Source organism: Anticarsia gemmatalis, chromosome 14, assembly GCF_050436995.1.
Source record: "Anticarsia gemmatalis isolate Benzon Research Colony breed Stoneville strain chromosome 14, ilAntGemm2 primary, whole genome shotgun sequence".
In the NCBI taxonomy this organism is placed as follows: Eukaryota; Metazoa; Arthropoda; class Insecta; order Lepidoptera; family Erebidae; genus Anticarsia; species Anticarsia gemmatalis.
The window spans coordinates 10,944,678-10,961,248 of record NC_134758.1 but is presented as its reverse complement, the minus strand read 5'-3'; the positions used below and the strand labels follow the sequence as shown (position 1 = coordinate 10,961,248).

Genomic DNA, 16,571 nt, shown 5'->3' with positions numbered 1-16,571 from the left:
TAATTGCAAACAATCATTTGTTGAAGAATACGGTGTAACTTCTGATCGTGTGATGGTGTAGTGTTTGGTGTATATGTAGTTTTTATTGTTGCAATTCATTTTGTTAGTGTGAGTGATTGGTTCTGTGTGTTGTATCTTTTACCTTGCAAGTCGGCATAAAGCCGCCTTCTCGAATGATATTAGCTCCAAAGGAAGTCATGCGAAAGCAGTTATTGTATTCAAGGATGTGTTGAAGAAAATGGTAGGAATCGTGATCACTTCCATCGAACAATTGTTTCAGTGGCTGTGGTGGTGTAAGTAATGGATCCAGTTTGACTTTTCCACTTGCGCAACACAATCCAGCCGTTTCTCTTTTAAACTTTAACGCATTACAATATCGGCATACAGTCGTCATTGGTCCAATATCTAAATTTTCATCATTACTGTAGTTCGCAGTGGGATCATATTGGAATGCCTAGCGATTGTATGATGCCAATGATCTTCGTGTGCTCACGCGCTGTCTTAATCGGGCATTTTCTCTTATTATATTTTGTCTTACTTCGCTTAAGTTCTGTGAATACACTTGTTGCTGGCTTGCATGTCTTGTGCGGCGGCCGATGTTCGCACGTCGTCCTCTAGGCATTTTGGACTATGGACAGAGTAGTGAATTTAACCTCAAATGCACGATCCACATAATTTACACAGTTTAACTTACCACCTTAAAGACAAAATGCCTGCTGTTGAAATCGAATAAAAATCTGCACAATACACGTAATTGATTTGTTGGTTTCCAATTAAAATGTTAGGAAACGAATAACTTATATTTTTTACTTTTTTGAACACAATACCGTTTTTTCACATGAAATTCTCTGTCAAACAATATATCACGCACCGGCACCATCTACAATGAGTAGCTGTCAAATAAAAATATTAAAAGAAATACGATACAAATATTGGTATGTAGTACATGCTATGTATCAGAGATGGCGCTGTATGAGAAAAATGATTTTCTCTGTTTTTTCGCCTTTCTGTTGAATTTTTTCCTGAATTTTCTTTGCTATAAACCTCGCGGAGCTCGAGACCTTTCCAACGAATCCAAAACCGTGGAAATCGGTTCGTGCGTTCTGGAGTTATAGCGTCAGGAAGGAAAACCCGACTTATTTTTATATAGTAGATTGTCAACCAGGCTCAGAACAAATACTCGTGCTCATCACACATAGATTTGTCCCGGGTGGGATTCGAACCCACCACACGCGGCGCTACGGTTATTGCGGCGAGGTGACCACTTTAACCATTGCGCCAAACGTGCAGTTAGTTGTTGAGTTAGACATGGCTACAGCGTGTAGTACTTTTGTCTAATACTAGGTTATAATATATCATTTTTTTATTCCTTTGTCAAAATCGATCATAATTGGTTCAGCCGTTCGAATGAGTGTGTGTTTTTAAGTAATATTAGTAACATGACAAATACACAATTAAGCAAATGTAATCTCACCCTTACATTTGTAAAATAACACTGGCAATTTATTATTTCAAAAAATATTCAAACAGAGAACAAATAAAAAACAAACAAAGGGAATTTCAAATTAACGTTCATCAACGCGATCCAATCAACGTCGTACGACGTCAATTTGAATATCGAATGAATGAATGATATGAATGGACCGATGAATGTACGAAATTTAATTGTGGCCTGTCATTGTTGAGTGGAGACCTTGATTTGATTTCTATGTAGGTGACAATGTGAAATGAGCTTATATTATCTTCAGGCTGGGATTTCGTGGCTTAGTTAACAACTTTGAGGTTAAGCCACGCTTGTTCGCCGAGGTTGTTCTGTGGATGGGTGACCAAAGTGACCATCTTATACATATCGAGTTCTTCCGTGTTTCGGAAGGCACGTTAAATTGTGGGTCCCGGCTGTCATTTTTAAAGATCTTTGACAGTCGTTAACAGTAGTCAGAAGCTTGACAGTCTGACAACCAGTCTTACCGAAGGGTATCGTGTTATAGCCCAGGTAACTGGGTTGTGGAGGTCAGACAGACAGTCGCTCCGTGTAAAAATACTGATATTCAGCTGCATCCCGTGAGACCAAAGTGGAAGTTGACTCCAACATAGTTTGGGAGAAAGGTTAGGCTGAAAACTCATGCCCGGGATTTAATAGGAGTTATTTATATTTGATTGGTGCAACTGACATCCAACATTCATATTTATTATGTATGAAGAATGGTTACGACGGGGTATATTTGAAATAAAAAAATAACTAGCACGAAGTCTTTATATCATTTAATGTTCACACTATAATCTCCTAAAATTAACTAACTTATATAATACTAACATTTGTAACAATTATTATTAACAAATACTTAAGCATTAAAATATGACTACGGGACATAGATTAAAGGCATTGAACATTTCCTAATTAAAACTAAATTATCTACTTAAATTTTAACAGGTAAACTTATATAAAGCATTTGTTTTTTACAGTACTTTTCAGGCTGGCATAGATACGCTTACAGGATAGGAGGATGGAAGGCAAACAACCGAAAATGCATTTCCTAATTTTGTAGACAATCACAGTGTAATTTGAACAGGAATATTAAATCTTTCAGGTACTTTAAGTTTAGTTTCGGTTTTAAGTAGAATTTATCATTGTCGATTGTAGAATATATTCTATTCCTGCTATCGTTTCATTCTTTTAACTTAGCTCGAAAGCATTTGCGTTATTAAGTTGAATGAAGATAAAATAATCAACAGTACGGATATGCTATCTATATTCCGAAACATACCGGATTATTTCCTACGATTTCCATTTGCAAATCTAAAGCTAAAAAAAACAAAGAACTAATGCATTTTACCCGCTAACTTATGATGATTCATGATATAATTGATGCTATTCTTGCTACTTATATTAGATCCTATCATTTTCCCTGCGTTCACTATATCCCTGGTCCTGTACTTATCCATGTAGGACTTCACGTAGAAGTCTCCGAACAAGTAGAGGAACAAAAGAGTGTTGAAACAGACTGAGGAGAGGAGGTAGTAGGCTGGCTGGCACTCGGAGACGTGGTGGCTCACTACCACGTGTATGAACATCATGATGAACTGGATCTAAAGGAGTTTAATTGGTTAGTAAAGTAAAAAGAAAATCAACCCATTAATGTCCCACTGCTGGGAAAGGGTCTCGTAATGATAAGGGGTTAGGCCTTCAAATTCAAATTCAAATTCAAATTCAAATGTCTTTATTGCTAAAATTGTGGTAATACAATAAATGTGATCTTATAAGTAGGAAGTACAGCACAATTTACCTCATAAGGCATGCAATAGCTTATAATTATAATTTTTTAGGTGTAAACTTATCCTATACACTCTTAAGCTAATGTTATCTATCAAGTAACAATACAATCTCAATTATAATAGACACTAGTGACGTAATTAGGGATGATTAACATTTTTTTAGTATCTTCAGACAGAAAAGTTTCAGAGAAGCAAAGTACTTGTGGTTTTGTATCTAAATCATCTATTATTAACTTAAGCTCATATAGCTTAGAGAGTAAACTACAAATATTAAGATGAAATACACAAAGTTTGTCATGCTCAGTTCCGAAAAAAACACGTTTCTTCCAAGTTTTTATCATAACTTATGCTAATATCATATTGTGTAACATTGTTGTCTGTTTGAGTAGAACAATTAGAAAAGGTTTTAGTTTCAAAGCATTGACTATAATTGATTAGAGACTTAGATATGTATTGTTGATAGTTGTTTTTATAACCAATTCGTAGTATTTCTTTCAATAGTCTCTGTACTATGTTTATAACTCGTTGTTTTCTGTTAGGTAAATAATTATAATAATAACCCATATCAACATATGAACAATGTTTAAAATGTGAACTATTATATTTTAATTCTTTGTTAAGTTTGTTCTCATTAATATATTTATTGTAAGGGACTTCACTGATCAAGATATTCGTGTGTGTAGTTTTATTTAATACATAATATAAGAACGATGTAGTTTCATTAGGTCTATTGTCATTACATCCAGCAATAATAATAATGAAGTCATTTTTGGAGAAATTCGTTGTCATTGACAGAGCAGGTTCTATTACGTCACATAATTTAGCACCCGGCTTAAATAGTGTAAATACCTCGTACCGGCAGCCTAGAAGTGTTGATAGAGCTTCTTGTAGACCTCTTCCTTGTTCGTCACCTAGGATTAAAACCTTGCTTTTGTCGTAGTTTCTAGCTTGAATTTCTTTGAGTGTTTCTGAAGAGTCCCTTTGTTTGTCATTTGTTAGTAGTAGTCCTCTGTCCTTTGTTTTACCGGAATTAGATGTTTCTTTAATGGATATGTTTAAATCGTTCGAATGTATTATTGGGATGTGATCTTCGGCTTCGTTAGGCCTGTTCTGGATTGTTCTTGATTGCTTGTTCGTTATACATGTTTCTTTATATTGTATTGAGTTATTATCAGTACTTTCTTTTGAACTTTTTTTTCCAGCCTTAATATTATTGGCGCTCTTGGATGACGTCGAGGATTGTTGAGAATAAATTATATTTTTATTAGTAGACTTTTTAAGATGTTCTAGTTCCTTCTTACACTCTTTTAGCTCGTTTCTTAGACTTTTATTCTCAGTACTTAAGTTCTCAATCTCTATTTGTGCACCATCAAGTTCCAATATTATCTGTTCCATTTTTAGTTTTAAATTCATTAATTCCTCGCTTAAGATACTCTCATTTGTTAAACTTCTTATTTCTGAACAATCGTTGTCCTGGGTTTGCGAAACATCATTATTTGAACGAGACAAACGCTTTCTCCTTTGAGACACATACGGCATTTTGGCGTATTTTAAATTTTAGACGAAAGATAAACTACAAAAAGTGTATCGGTCGGCGAGGACCGAACTCGACACTTTCGATATCAAATTCCAGTACTGTCGCACTTAGCCACCACGTCGTTAGTTTCTATGTTGAATTGGCTGATTAGTATAAAGTTTTTTATTGTTTTTGTGAAAGACGGTTGTTGGTGATGCTAATTTTTGAATTTTTGACGTTGACGATTTTTTGAATGCACTTAAATGATTTTGTTTTTATTACACTTATTTGTTTATTACATCACTGTTTTAAGTTTTTTCACTATGGAAATGGTTAATTAATAGTCTGCATTTCACTATATTTACAATGTTTTAAGCTGATATTGACTTAAATTGTTTACTTTGCACTGTTTGAGTGAAAAAAACGGTTTTACACTGATATTTATCCAGTCAGTGGAAGAACACTCGAGATAACACTCTCGGTTAATCCTATCGTCTTAAATACTCTTAAATTAACACTATTGATGCATAAAGATACTTTTTCAAATTTTAAATCACAAATTATTACGGAGCTGATGTTTATACTGGCACTAACGCCCTCTCCCTCCCTCTCCCTCCTTGTGTCCACTACGCTCGCACTGGCCGATTGCGGTTACTGATGGAACAAGGCATGCCTAAATTTAAACACTGAAACAACTTTAAAAATGCACTGTTGTGTTTTGCTTGAACCCTGGAACACTTGAGTGACAAGAAAATTCTTAAACTACTCGGCTGTCTTTTCCATTTTTCAAGGACGCGATGCAATCTCGCACTGTTAGATAAAACTTTATGTGATACAAACTGTTAGATATGGCGGAGTAATATAAAATACAGAAACTTACCAACTGCATCATAGTAATATACTTCTTCCACCACAAATATTTAGCCAAATGGGGGAAGGCCGACAGTCCATAATACGCATACATGATAACATGGACCAAGGAGTTGATAACTCCTAGGAAGAGCACGGTGTCGTTTCTGGCGTACTTGGTGATGAGCCAGGTCGCCATCACCATGATGGTGTGGTGGTACACGTGGAGGAAAGACACCTGACGCTGCTTCTTGCGAAGAACGAAGAACACCGTGTCTACCAGTTCTACCACTTTTGTGAGGAAGTAGTAGTGACTGCCGTCTACGAGCTGTTGAAAAAAAGAAATTTAGGTGTTTGATTGATTAAGTGCTTTTTTCTGCGATTTTCGTTTTCGTTCAAATTCAAAATATCCTTTTTTTCGTAAACTTCTTGCAAAGTATTTGAAATAGTCAATTTATATTGTATTTTGTTCTTTTTTCTTTTTCGTTAGGTATTATATCAGTCAGCCCGTGACCACGGTGGATGTAATTTGATCGAAACGAAATAAGGTATCCTAACCTTTAATTTTCAATCGCGTTTAATACCCGTTGCATTATAGTATAATATTAAGCATAATAATATGTAGTTCTAAGACTGAACTCATTGCTCGGGAGAAGACCCTTGCCCAGAAGTGGGACAGTTTCAGGTTAATAAATAGTTCTTAGTAAGTGTTATGTTATAGACACTCAAGTAAACTACAATAAACATCTGTTCAGCGGTTAAGAAACAAAAGCGTAACAGACTATCATACATTTATTATTTCATACAAATAATACTGTCTACATCATCAACGAAGTGAAGCCGTAATGTTATATTAGCTTATAGCGTAATAAGCAATATTCATAAGAAAAAGCAACAAGCAACTGTCGGCAACATACATGAGTAGCACACGATGTTGCCAGGAACATAATCATGTAGTTATTAATAATCTGTGCTCCGCCCCAAGGGAAATATTCTGATTATCGCCGCCATTTATAATGTAGCGTGTTTAAGGTGCAAATACCAGTTGTAAGACGGTGAATTTTGTGTATAATAGTGAGATTTTTTCTAGAAATTTTGATTGATTTCTACGAACGATTAAAACCCTAGCACAGGCTAAAAGGTTTAAACTCATATGAAAAAGAAAAGCTATTGAATAGATAAACTACCGCTAAATGTACCTTAGACACCTTAAAGCCTGTGCTAAAAATACGAAATAAACTATAATTTTCTATTTTAAATATTCATTGTAACAGTGAAACTGTACTTTGTAGAAAAGTAAATTATTTTACTGTGGTCAATTCACCGTCAGATTCGCAACTTTATTTGACACAAATGGTGCCGTTTTGTCAGATAATGTTTCAAAAATTGAATATTTTTAAGGCTTTTATTTATAATTACGATTACATAAACATTGCGTAGCTGTCAAAATTCTTTTGTACAGCAAAATAAGTGTATATTTTTGTTCCACATGAATAATGAGTAATTATTTTCTTTAATTTCTTCTATAACGAATCTATTAGTTTTTAAATGAGAATTTTCTCATTCCTGTTAAAACTAAAACGAAACGTTAACTCCGAGATGTAATAATTTGTTCAAAATAAATAGGAATTAGTTTTTTCTTCTATTACGAATGCACTAACTTTTACACGAACATTTTAACCGTTCCTTAGAAAACTAAAGCAATTCCTAAACACCAAGAAGTAAGATATCTTCGACAACAACCGGTACATTCACCCTTCAGCTAATAGTTGTCGGCGTGAGTACTTGTAAGCCTATTAGCTCACACGGCGCTAATTATAACAACCATCTCTGAAACATTACACTCAATATCTGTAGCTAAAGTAACTGGCACAAAACTCATCTTACGAACAAATATAATAAGAATTTAGGATGTCAAATTAAGTCATTTTCTTTAAAGTATATGTATGTATATTAACTTTGTTTGGTGTTTTCACTCGCTTTTATAGTAGTTACTCCAGTTTCTGATATATTATGTATTATGTATGCAAGATTAACTCGTTAATGCCCCACTGCTGGGCAACGGTCTTTTCTCAAATTGTAAGAGGGGTTAGTCCATGAATTCACAATGCTGGCTACGTAAAAGTTAGAGAATTTGAATTCTTTCAATAACTTTGTTCATTAACAAAGTATACGTAAAAGTTTCAATAAATCTGTATTTTATTAGTTTCTGCTCCAACTACTCTATTTTATTTTCTGAATATGTACGTTTGATATTTAAACACATCAGCATTTCTAGTTTTACTACTAACTAGTATAAACACTTCAACAGTGCTGTAAGACAGTGTTTTCACGATTTTGATTACAATTTTTCATATATCTCACAGCGGTTGAAACTTATAAAAGTTTAACAGTTTAATAAAGGATATATTTAACAATATTTTGAGAGATACGACGTAAACGCAGTAGCTCGTAAAGTACGAGAGAAAATGAAACGTAGGTACGTACCGTATTTGAACTATTGTTGTATCTTGTGGACTCTTTATAGACAAATTGCAAGGGAAAAATTGTGTTTGATATCAATTATCAATACATACAAACAAACATAAAATCACGTCTTTTTCCCATAGGGGTAGACAGAGACTATAAACTAGACTCCTTTGCTTCATTAAGGTATATCCATATTATGAGTTGTCAGTAATATAAGCAAGATAAAACACGCAATGGTTTCACTTAGTTATTACATCATGCTAAAAGGCGAGAAACGAGCTTATTGTGCTATATTAGGGTACTAGACGCGTTCCTAAACTCTTGAGTGCTGTTTTTATTATTACAGAGGAAAATTAAGAAACCTAATACGAGAATAACTTTGATCGTGACCTAAAACGATCCATGGGATTGGCAGTACTGTATAAGCTGTGGAATCATAAATTAGTTGAAAGAATTCATTCGAAACGTATTGGCATTCGACAATCCCACTATAAAAAGATTGTAACTGTTTCAGTCATGGCTGCGCTCAAATAAAATAAAATTTAAAAGACAAACAGCATGATGGGTAAATAAATAAACTGTCATGCAGTTAATTAATAAATGGATATATTTTTAAATTTTCCGGCATCATCAACGCATATTGAAATGTATCTACTTTCACAATTCCCGGTGCATTTCATTCAGCAAACGGTAAATGATATTGACATTTATTTCAACATGGCGGACACTTTTTACCGCCAATATTCACGGGTTCGCGGTAATGCTATTGTTGGGTATAAAACGTCAGAATTAATTTTAATAAAAAATGTGTGCTGTTTTTTGTGTTTTGTTTTTGTTTATTTCAGATTTTATTGATATTAATTCGTCGTAATTATATTTGTTTGTTAAGGTATTTTAATAGTGTAATGGATCACTTGTTTTCTTATTATTCCACAGCAGAGTTAGAAAAACATATAATTACGTTTGACTAACTTCAACCATAAAAACACTACCTAATACCTTTTACACGGTTCGACTACGGCCTAAATATTTGTAAAAATCATAAAATAACCAAAATAAAGCCATAATTCGTGTAAACATAAAAGTTTGCTACTCACTCGTAATCGTTTCTCCATATCTCTGTCCACATGGCACGTAGTAGGCCAAAGTCCTTGTTTCCATAGCATGCTGCTTCCCTGAAATTATAAAAAAGAATGTGAATTGAACAGAATATTTTTTTGCTATATTTCAAGCCTGGCGAATATGGAGCCAGGTTTTTTATTGGTATCGTGGTATAGAAGATATGAATTCAGATGATTTTTTTATGAACTTGTGTCTTTAGCCTTAATCCACGTGCAAGCTGTGACAAAACAATTTTATTCGTTAATCAAGAGGTAATCATGTATTTTTATATAGACAAGTCGTTTAAAATTTCGGAGTATATTGATTAAGAACTAGCGGCTCGTTCCGACTTCGCACGGGTGGACATTATCATTATTCTTGCAATTTAAAAAGCCTTTATCAATCAGTGATAATGTAGCATTAAAATGGTGAAAGTAATTTTCAAAACGGTCGAGTACTCTTTGAGTCAATTCGTTACAAACTTACAAATCTTTCCTCTTTATAATATTAGTATAGATGTGTAATTCTGTCTAGATTTTTGTTGACTAATGTTCCTTATATTAGTCAAGGCAAGGCAAGTCGCAACGAAATGCAAGTATAACTTGAGCTTCTCAATCTTAAACTGGCAATCTTAATCTGATTTCAAAGCAGTCACTTTATTTACAGAAATTCGGAAACATTTCAGTTTCATGGTAGCCACTACAAGCAAGTGATTCAAAACTTTGTATTACGTACAACTTGTGTTTCGCTTGAATTTCTATAGTTGTTATAACTTCGTCTCCACTTCTCAGGAATTTTGCTATAGAAATACTGTTCCATTTATAACTAATATTAACTAGCTATATGGTCCGAGAGCGAGAAAAAGCATATAAAAAGTAAATATACATTATGTAATAATAGCTAAGTATGTATTATGTACAAAATCTTGTTCTACCTACCATGTAAAACAGGCTACTACATTTGTCACCAAACTAATATAAGAATTCTAATATAAAACTTAGTAAGCAATAAACGATTTGATTTGTAAATGCGAACGACAAGATTTCAAGTTAAATTCTCAATTCAAGAAAAGTGCTGTGATATTACTTATTTGTATAAAACGAGGAGGTTCTCAAAACCAGCTGTCTTTTTGTACAATTTATGTAGAAATAACTCTCAATTCGCAAGTTAAAATGCTATATGCTTCATTGCTTCTTACCTACGAAATATAGCTTGCAGTTAATAAGCGCTGTATTTGCCAACAGGTTTGTCCAAAAATAGTCCCACGAAAGAGGACTAATAGGTATTAGATAAGAACTATTTTTGGTTCTTTTTGACCCGTCGCATTAAAGTTACTTCACTTATACTTTACATCACTATCATTCATGATTTTCCAAGATCATCCACTATGTATGTATATAGGCTATGTACTAAGGTCGTGTGCAACAAAGCGACGGACTTGAACCCGAATATAGACAAACAATAGAAGTCAATGACCTCTTGCTGTGTTGCATTGAACCTAACTATTATTAGAAGTTTGTACCTACGATTTAGTTATAGTTGAAAGATTTTCCGGGCATTAAAAATATCATACGAGTTAATTAATTTATAATGTATATAAATTTGCACAGATATAATGTAGGTATATCTGTGCAAATTTTCATCGATTTTTTTTCAGTGGGTTTTGTTCCATAGAGTCATATGCATGCATACGTGGCTACTTACGTTTGTCTTTATATATTATATCTTTATCATAATCATTGGCCAGTATTCATTTATTTTAGACAATTCTAAGTGATGGCATCATTTAAAATAAGGAAATTTTCGTTCTTAAAAGCCTAGAATTACGAAACATAGAAAGATAACGTCTTAAAGATAATAGTAAAACCATCTACTCGATTTGCTGACTGATATTTAAATTTTTGCGTCTGATAGAAATATTATTTACTTTTCGGTTTTTAAAAGCCCGCAATATAAGGCAATATTTAAATGCACGTATGTAATATCAGCAGCGCGTACAGACGTGACTGGGATGGGAATACACGCAATATTTAAACAGTACTAGATCATATTGACGTTTGACTAAAAGTTTTGCACCTATGTATAAACTGAAATTTGTTATATGACTATATTAAAATTCTTAAGTGAATGGATTATAAGGTAAGTTATGGAGTAAAACGTCTTAATTGTTGAATTAAATAATAATTACATTGGTTTTCCGTAGGTAGGCATTTGGTTTATTAAAATGATAAAAGATAGCATTGACAAAGAGAGGTCTCGTGTTTAGTAGTGGGTAGAATTGTAGTTTCGCTATTGATATAAATGTTGAGTTTTAGTGTTCTTTAGGCTTATTTTAGCCTTTTAAAATATTTACTTTTTCTTACGTAGACAAGTTCTTAGCTAGGATAGTTTTATTAATAAAAGCTTTAAAAATACAAGAGTAAATCGCACCAGACTTGTCTGAGATAAATATTATTTATGTTGTCGACTAACCGATTGAAAATGCTGGAGTGATTTATGAGCATATAAGTTCAGTTGGGACTATTGCCGAGTGTAACTGATTTGTAACTAATTTGTAATTCGCATTTAGCTAAAAAATATAATTTTACTCTGAGAACTAAAACTTCAATCTTACAAAACGATACCTTACATCAATTATTAAACTAACCTAAACCCTACTAATAATTAAACTTGTATGGATGGTTCACACAAAAAAATACTGAATGTATTATAATAAAAATCACACAAATAATTTATAAGCTTTTTTACATATAAAACATTTTTGAGCTTGAGAAAACCTTTTCAAAAAGCTCATAAACATAGGTATATAATATGAATCCTTCTTAACTTAGCAGGCAGCTTACATAACAAAATAGGAAACAAAATTAGCGATGTCGTTACCGTTCGGGAATGGGGGCCAAATCTGGGTGATAGCGGGAAATGTTGCTTAATATTATACAATTTAATCGCTATTAATATTTATGTAGTGTGACTAAGTGTGCGTCAGTGTGACGTTTCAGGTAATGGATTTATAAGTTAAAGGATAATGAGGATAATTTGATAATAAACAACTTTACACCTATTATACTCAAAGGTTCAGGATGAAGTGTATCTGATACACCTACTTTTTGCCATTTACAAAGTTAGTTTCATGTATTTGCTAAATAGCGGGCACGTTAACAAACTCCGGACAACATAAGTATATAAATTTTAGAATTAGTATATTTAATTTTGAAAATAACTGAGTTATACTCTGAAAATCAGATTTTGATATCAGCTTATAAAACTATCTCTTAGAGTACCTTTTTTAACTGTTTCTATTTCGCAGGCCCGTAGGAGATTAAGTAAAAGAATATCATTTTCAATGTAAGACCTCGGACACCCATGAATAAGCTTCACAACCGAACAGGTATGAAATACTGCACTTTTTTTTTGCGGGATGAAAAATCCCTTCAGTTACCCGAATTTCCTTGGGGGAAATCTTGGGTTATGTAGTGATTCCACTAAACAACCACCCCTGTAGCCGAACATCTGGTGCGTGGATTGAAAGGCCCTGAAAAAACTTCACCAGTGCCTTCCAAAGAAATGCTGGCCTAGCTCTAAGAGGCAGGCAAAACTTATATGTATATAAAACAAGTGAAGTAAAACACCTACCACAACAAAAGTGACAAACGTGACAATAACTTGCAAGGCATTGTATCCGACGAGCCAGTTGCGTAGATTGTATGGTTCTCTACTCTTCATGTAGTTGGGGCCCCACTTCAGTACGAAGTATAGATATGACGTCACAACCAACAGGATCGGGTATGGCGAGGAGATGAGCAGCTTTCTGTCGTTGTATTCATCTGTTGAAAGAGATAGGTGTATTTGAAAGAAAGAGAGAAAAGTGTTTTCTTCTTTTTAGTCACACATTAGAAAAAAACACAGTTTGTTAGGTGTTTTTCTCGTGTAAGCCCATTGGCGGGTTCTTGGAGACAAATATACCTTTTATAAGACCACTTACTGTACCCAAAATAACAACAATAACTGATTTAATTTGATTTTGATTACTTAATACCACTTCTTTATTTAGAACTTAACTTGACGCGTAGGGGCTTTTACAAACATACAATCAATGGACCCGGAATTAGTTAGGCTTGAGGAAACTGTTTGTGAATTACAGATATATTTGTTTGATGACAGGTAAAACCACTATACCAGCGCAGTGGTAGCGGGGTGGTGACCACAATTTTTTTATTATTATAAGTACCTATCTAATAAATTATCACCGATGATAATTACTGTAATATTAGATTAACAGGAAAATGTATTATACGATGATACTTTCCTCAGGATAACGCTTACTAAAAACTGAAAATATTCTAATACAAAGTACTATCGAACCAACTGAATCTTGACCCATTTTGCCGATAATTCGCTTGAAACCGTCAAAACAATAAGAATTTCGTCTCTAACGTCAAAGTTGCACTTAGGACATTTTAAACATGAATACGACTGTGTCATGATGTATCTACGACTACAGACAACTTTGACCTTTGTTACCACAGTACTAGATACGTTTTCGATAAATCACTCTTAATTTGAATCTAGAATGTTAATAGTCTAAACTCTTTGCACTACGAAAAAATCTATTTGTGTGAAATGTCAAAAAGCACGTCATTTAGAAATCTGTGAAACGCTTAGGGTAACCACTATAGTCATTGCCCATCATACAGTGATTGCCAACGTTAAGCAATAATACGTTTATTTTAATTTCTAAAGAAACCAGTTCAAATGAATTGCGATGTACCGATTTCGTTGAGTTTTTAAATATTAGAAGTCGTTTTTTATAGGTAATTTATTTATAATGTTTCCAAAGTTATTGAAACAATGAAACATGACTGATGTTCCTTTAGAAAAAATATTTAAGTTGCGTTTATAATAGAGTACTACTAGAATACTATTGACCAAAATTGTGTATAAATTCCCTAACCGGGTAATAACTATACTGGTTACCCTATATTATTTTAATTTTTATAGTAACATTATTTGCTATAATGGCCGATTTAGCCATGTCCTGAGTGGGTATCGAAACCTACTCCTGACGCGTCGCAGTTGTAACATCAACCCACTACGCCATGGAGCCTGTTAAAAACGATAACAAAGAATTATTGTATTGAAGCACAAAGATTTGACATAACGCGCAATAATGACAGATAACAAATTCGTTACCAAGGAAACGTAGGTTCAAGCGAATTTCGACCTACGTTTATATAGACGTGTTTTAGAAAATAAGCACATGGTGGGTCATGATTCAGTTTGTTCGATAGTACATACGCATAATTAACTAATAACTATGCGTGACTAATTAACTAATCAAACATTGATTAATTACAAATTAATTAATTGTAATACATTCTAATTCTATTTCAGGTGAAGTAGGTACTTAAAAGGTAGGTATATAATAACATTTATTGCGGTGATATAAATACTAAACTAATCTGCGTAAATTTACCTTATGTTCATTCTATATTTCATTTAACCCACTATTATCCCACTGCTGGCCACGAGTCTCTTTTTAATATAAGAAAAACATTTATTCATACTTTAGGAACTCTTCTTTATCTACTGTTATAAACGTAAAAGTTCGTATGTTTGTCAGACTTTCAAGCTTAACCTACATAGATGGATTGAAATAACTTGAACGCACATTAGTTTATAGTATCGATTTACACTGAAACTTTTTGTCTCAAATAATTATTTACCGACTAACTCAAGGGTAAAAAGAATACCCTATTCCTGCGGCTTTGCCCGCATATTTTTTCTAATAGATGCCCACGTTCTTTACCTAGATATAATCTGGATGTGACAGCTGTTTTAACGACAAAGAAGGAAAAGCAAACGCACTACATACTTATAAATTTAGAACAATCATAATTTAAAGTAAAATAATTTTGCAGTATGAAAACTTACCTATGCCTTTAAAATCCCAAAAGGAGGATTCACTAGCGGCCGCCATTTTGTGAAACAAATATTGTTTCCCGCCAAAACTGTGGTGTCACAGGAATCTCCCCGGTTAATGGCGGGGAGAGCTGCGGCTCGTGTATTAATACTGTGTTTAAATATGCTTGGTGTAATCGTGCCTCGATAAATTGATGTGTGGACTCATTGTTAGCGAAGTTGTTATAAGTTGATTTTAGGTGTAATGACCGCTAGGTGAAGCTTCTATTTTTGTTATAGGTATGTACCTAACGTATATTTAATTTCTTTCTTTTTTGTTTTCAATTATATTAATTTATTAATAAGATTGGCTGCCTATCAAAGCCTCCTTAAAATAGCAGAGGAATGTAAATAAATAGGAATAAAATGGAGTTTAGAAATTGTTTAGGTTTTTGATTAAAATGTAGTTTTAAAATCTATGAGTGGAAGAAAACAATTACAAACTTGCTTGCTGGAGAGTTCTTTAACACAGTTCCTGAAGGAATGCTAGCCTAACCAGCACTAGACCAGCGTAGTCAACTCAAGGCTTGGCTCCTGCCCTATTCCTGTAGCTCAATTCTCTATTACTATCGACTATCGACAACCGACTTGTCATCGAGTTTTGTATGCAAATCTGATCAGCGCCTCTGATGGGCGTCGTAGAAACTTTTTTGGCAGTAAATTCTAAATGTCAAATGTCAATAGCTAGCCGGTTGTCATTAGTCGATAGTGGTAGAGAATCGAGGTACTGAAGCATACCCTTGCTGTAGGACAGTAACGAGTTAAATTTATATTCTTTTTCTCACCATCAGGTTTGTAATCACCACCTCTACTATTTATAAAGATATATATATGTTTAAGGAAAAGCGATTTCATCAATAATACAGCTCATCCGCTGTCACTAGCACCTCACACTTCACGTGAATCAGTTTGAAATTCTAATTAAACATACAATCAATTGAGCAACGGACGAACTTGGCATTGTTTTCCAAAATGTCCAATATCATATAACAAAGATGTTCGTTAGAGGTTATATGTACCAACGAGGCTTTGACCTAACGATCTTGTTCAAGTAAATGATTTTAGAATATAGGAATTAACGTGAACATCAATTTACCTTAGAATGCTTAACGTTTCGGGTGGGTAGCTCGATTCTCTATTACTATCGACTACCGACAACCGACCTGTCGACGAGAAATTTTGTATAAAAATCTGATCAGCGCAGCGCCTCTGACGGGCGTCGTAAAAACTTTTTTGGCAGTACATTCTAAATGTCAAAATTCGATAGCTAGCCGGTTGACGGTATTCGATAGTGGTAGCAAATCGAGGCACAGGTTGCACTACCCATGGTGATGGTCGCTCACCTCGGTCAGTCTGGTCTGGTATGTTTGTAAAAGTCCCCGCGACACAAGAACAATAAAATTAT

At 33.8% G+C, this 16,571-nt stretch overlaps 1 protein-coding gene across 2 annotated transcripts; it reads right to left on the bottom strand.

Annotated features, from left to right (window-relative positions):
- Nucleotides 1-2,263: 2,263 nt before the first annotated feature.
- LOC142978552 (very long chain fatty acid elongase 4-like) lies at nt 2,264-15,256 on the bottom strand. Of its 2 annotated transcripts, none has more exons than XM_076123039.1 (5): nt 15,140-15,256; nt 12,842-13,032; nt 9,205-9,282; nt 5,670-5,966; nt 2,264-3,087 (listed from the first exon to the last, which is right to left on the bottom strand). In XM_076123039.1, exons 1-5 carry the CDS (start codon nt 15,183-15,185, stop codon nt 2,821-2,823), a joined length of 879 nt encoding a protein of 292 aa, XP_075979154.1. In that variant the 5' UTR covers nt 15,186-15,256; the 3' UTR covers nt 2,264-2,820. The 2 variants fall into 2 exon arrangements, with proteins under 2 accessions (XP_075979154.1, XP_075979155.1); XM_076123040.1 differs by lacking the exon at nt 2,264-3,087 and adding an exon at nt 5,365-5,443.
- Nucleotides 15,257-16,571: the final 1,315 nt, after the last annotated feature.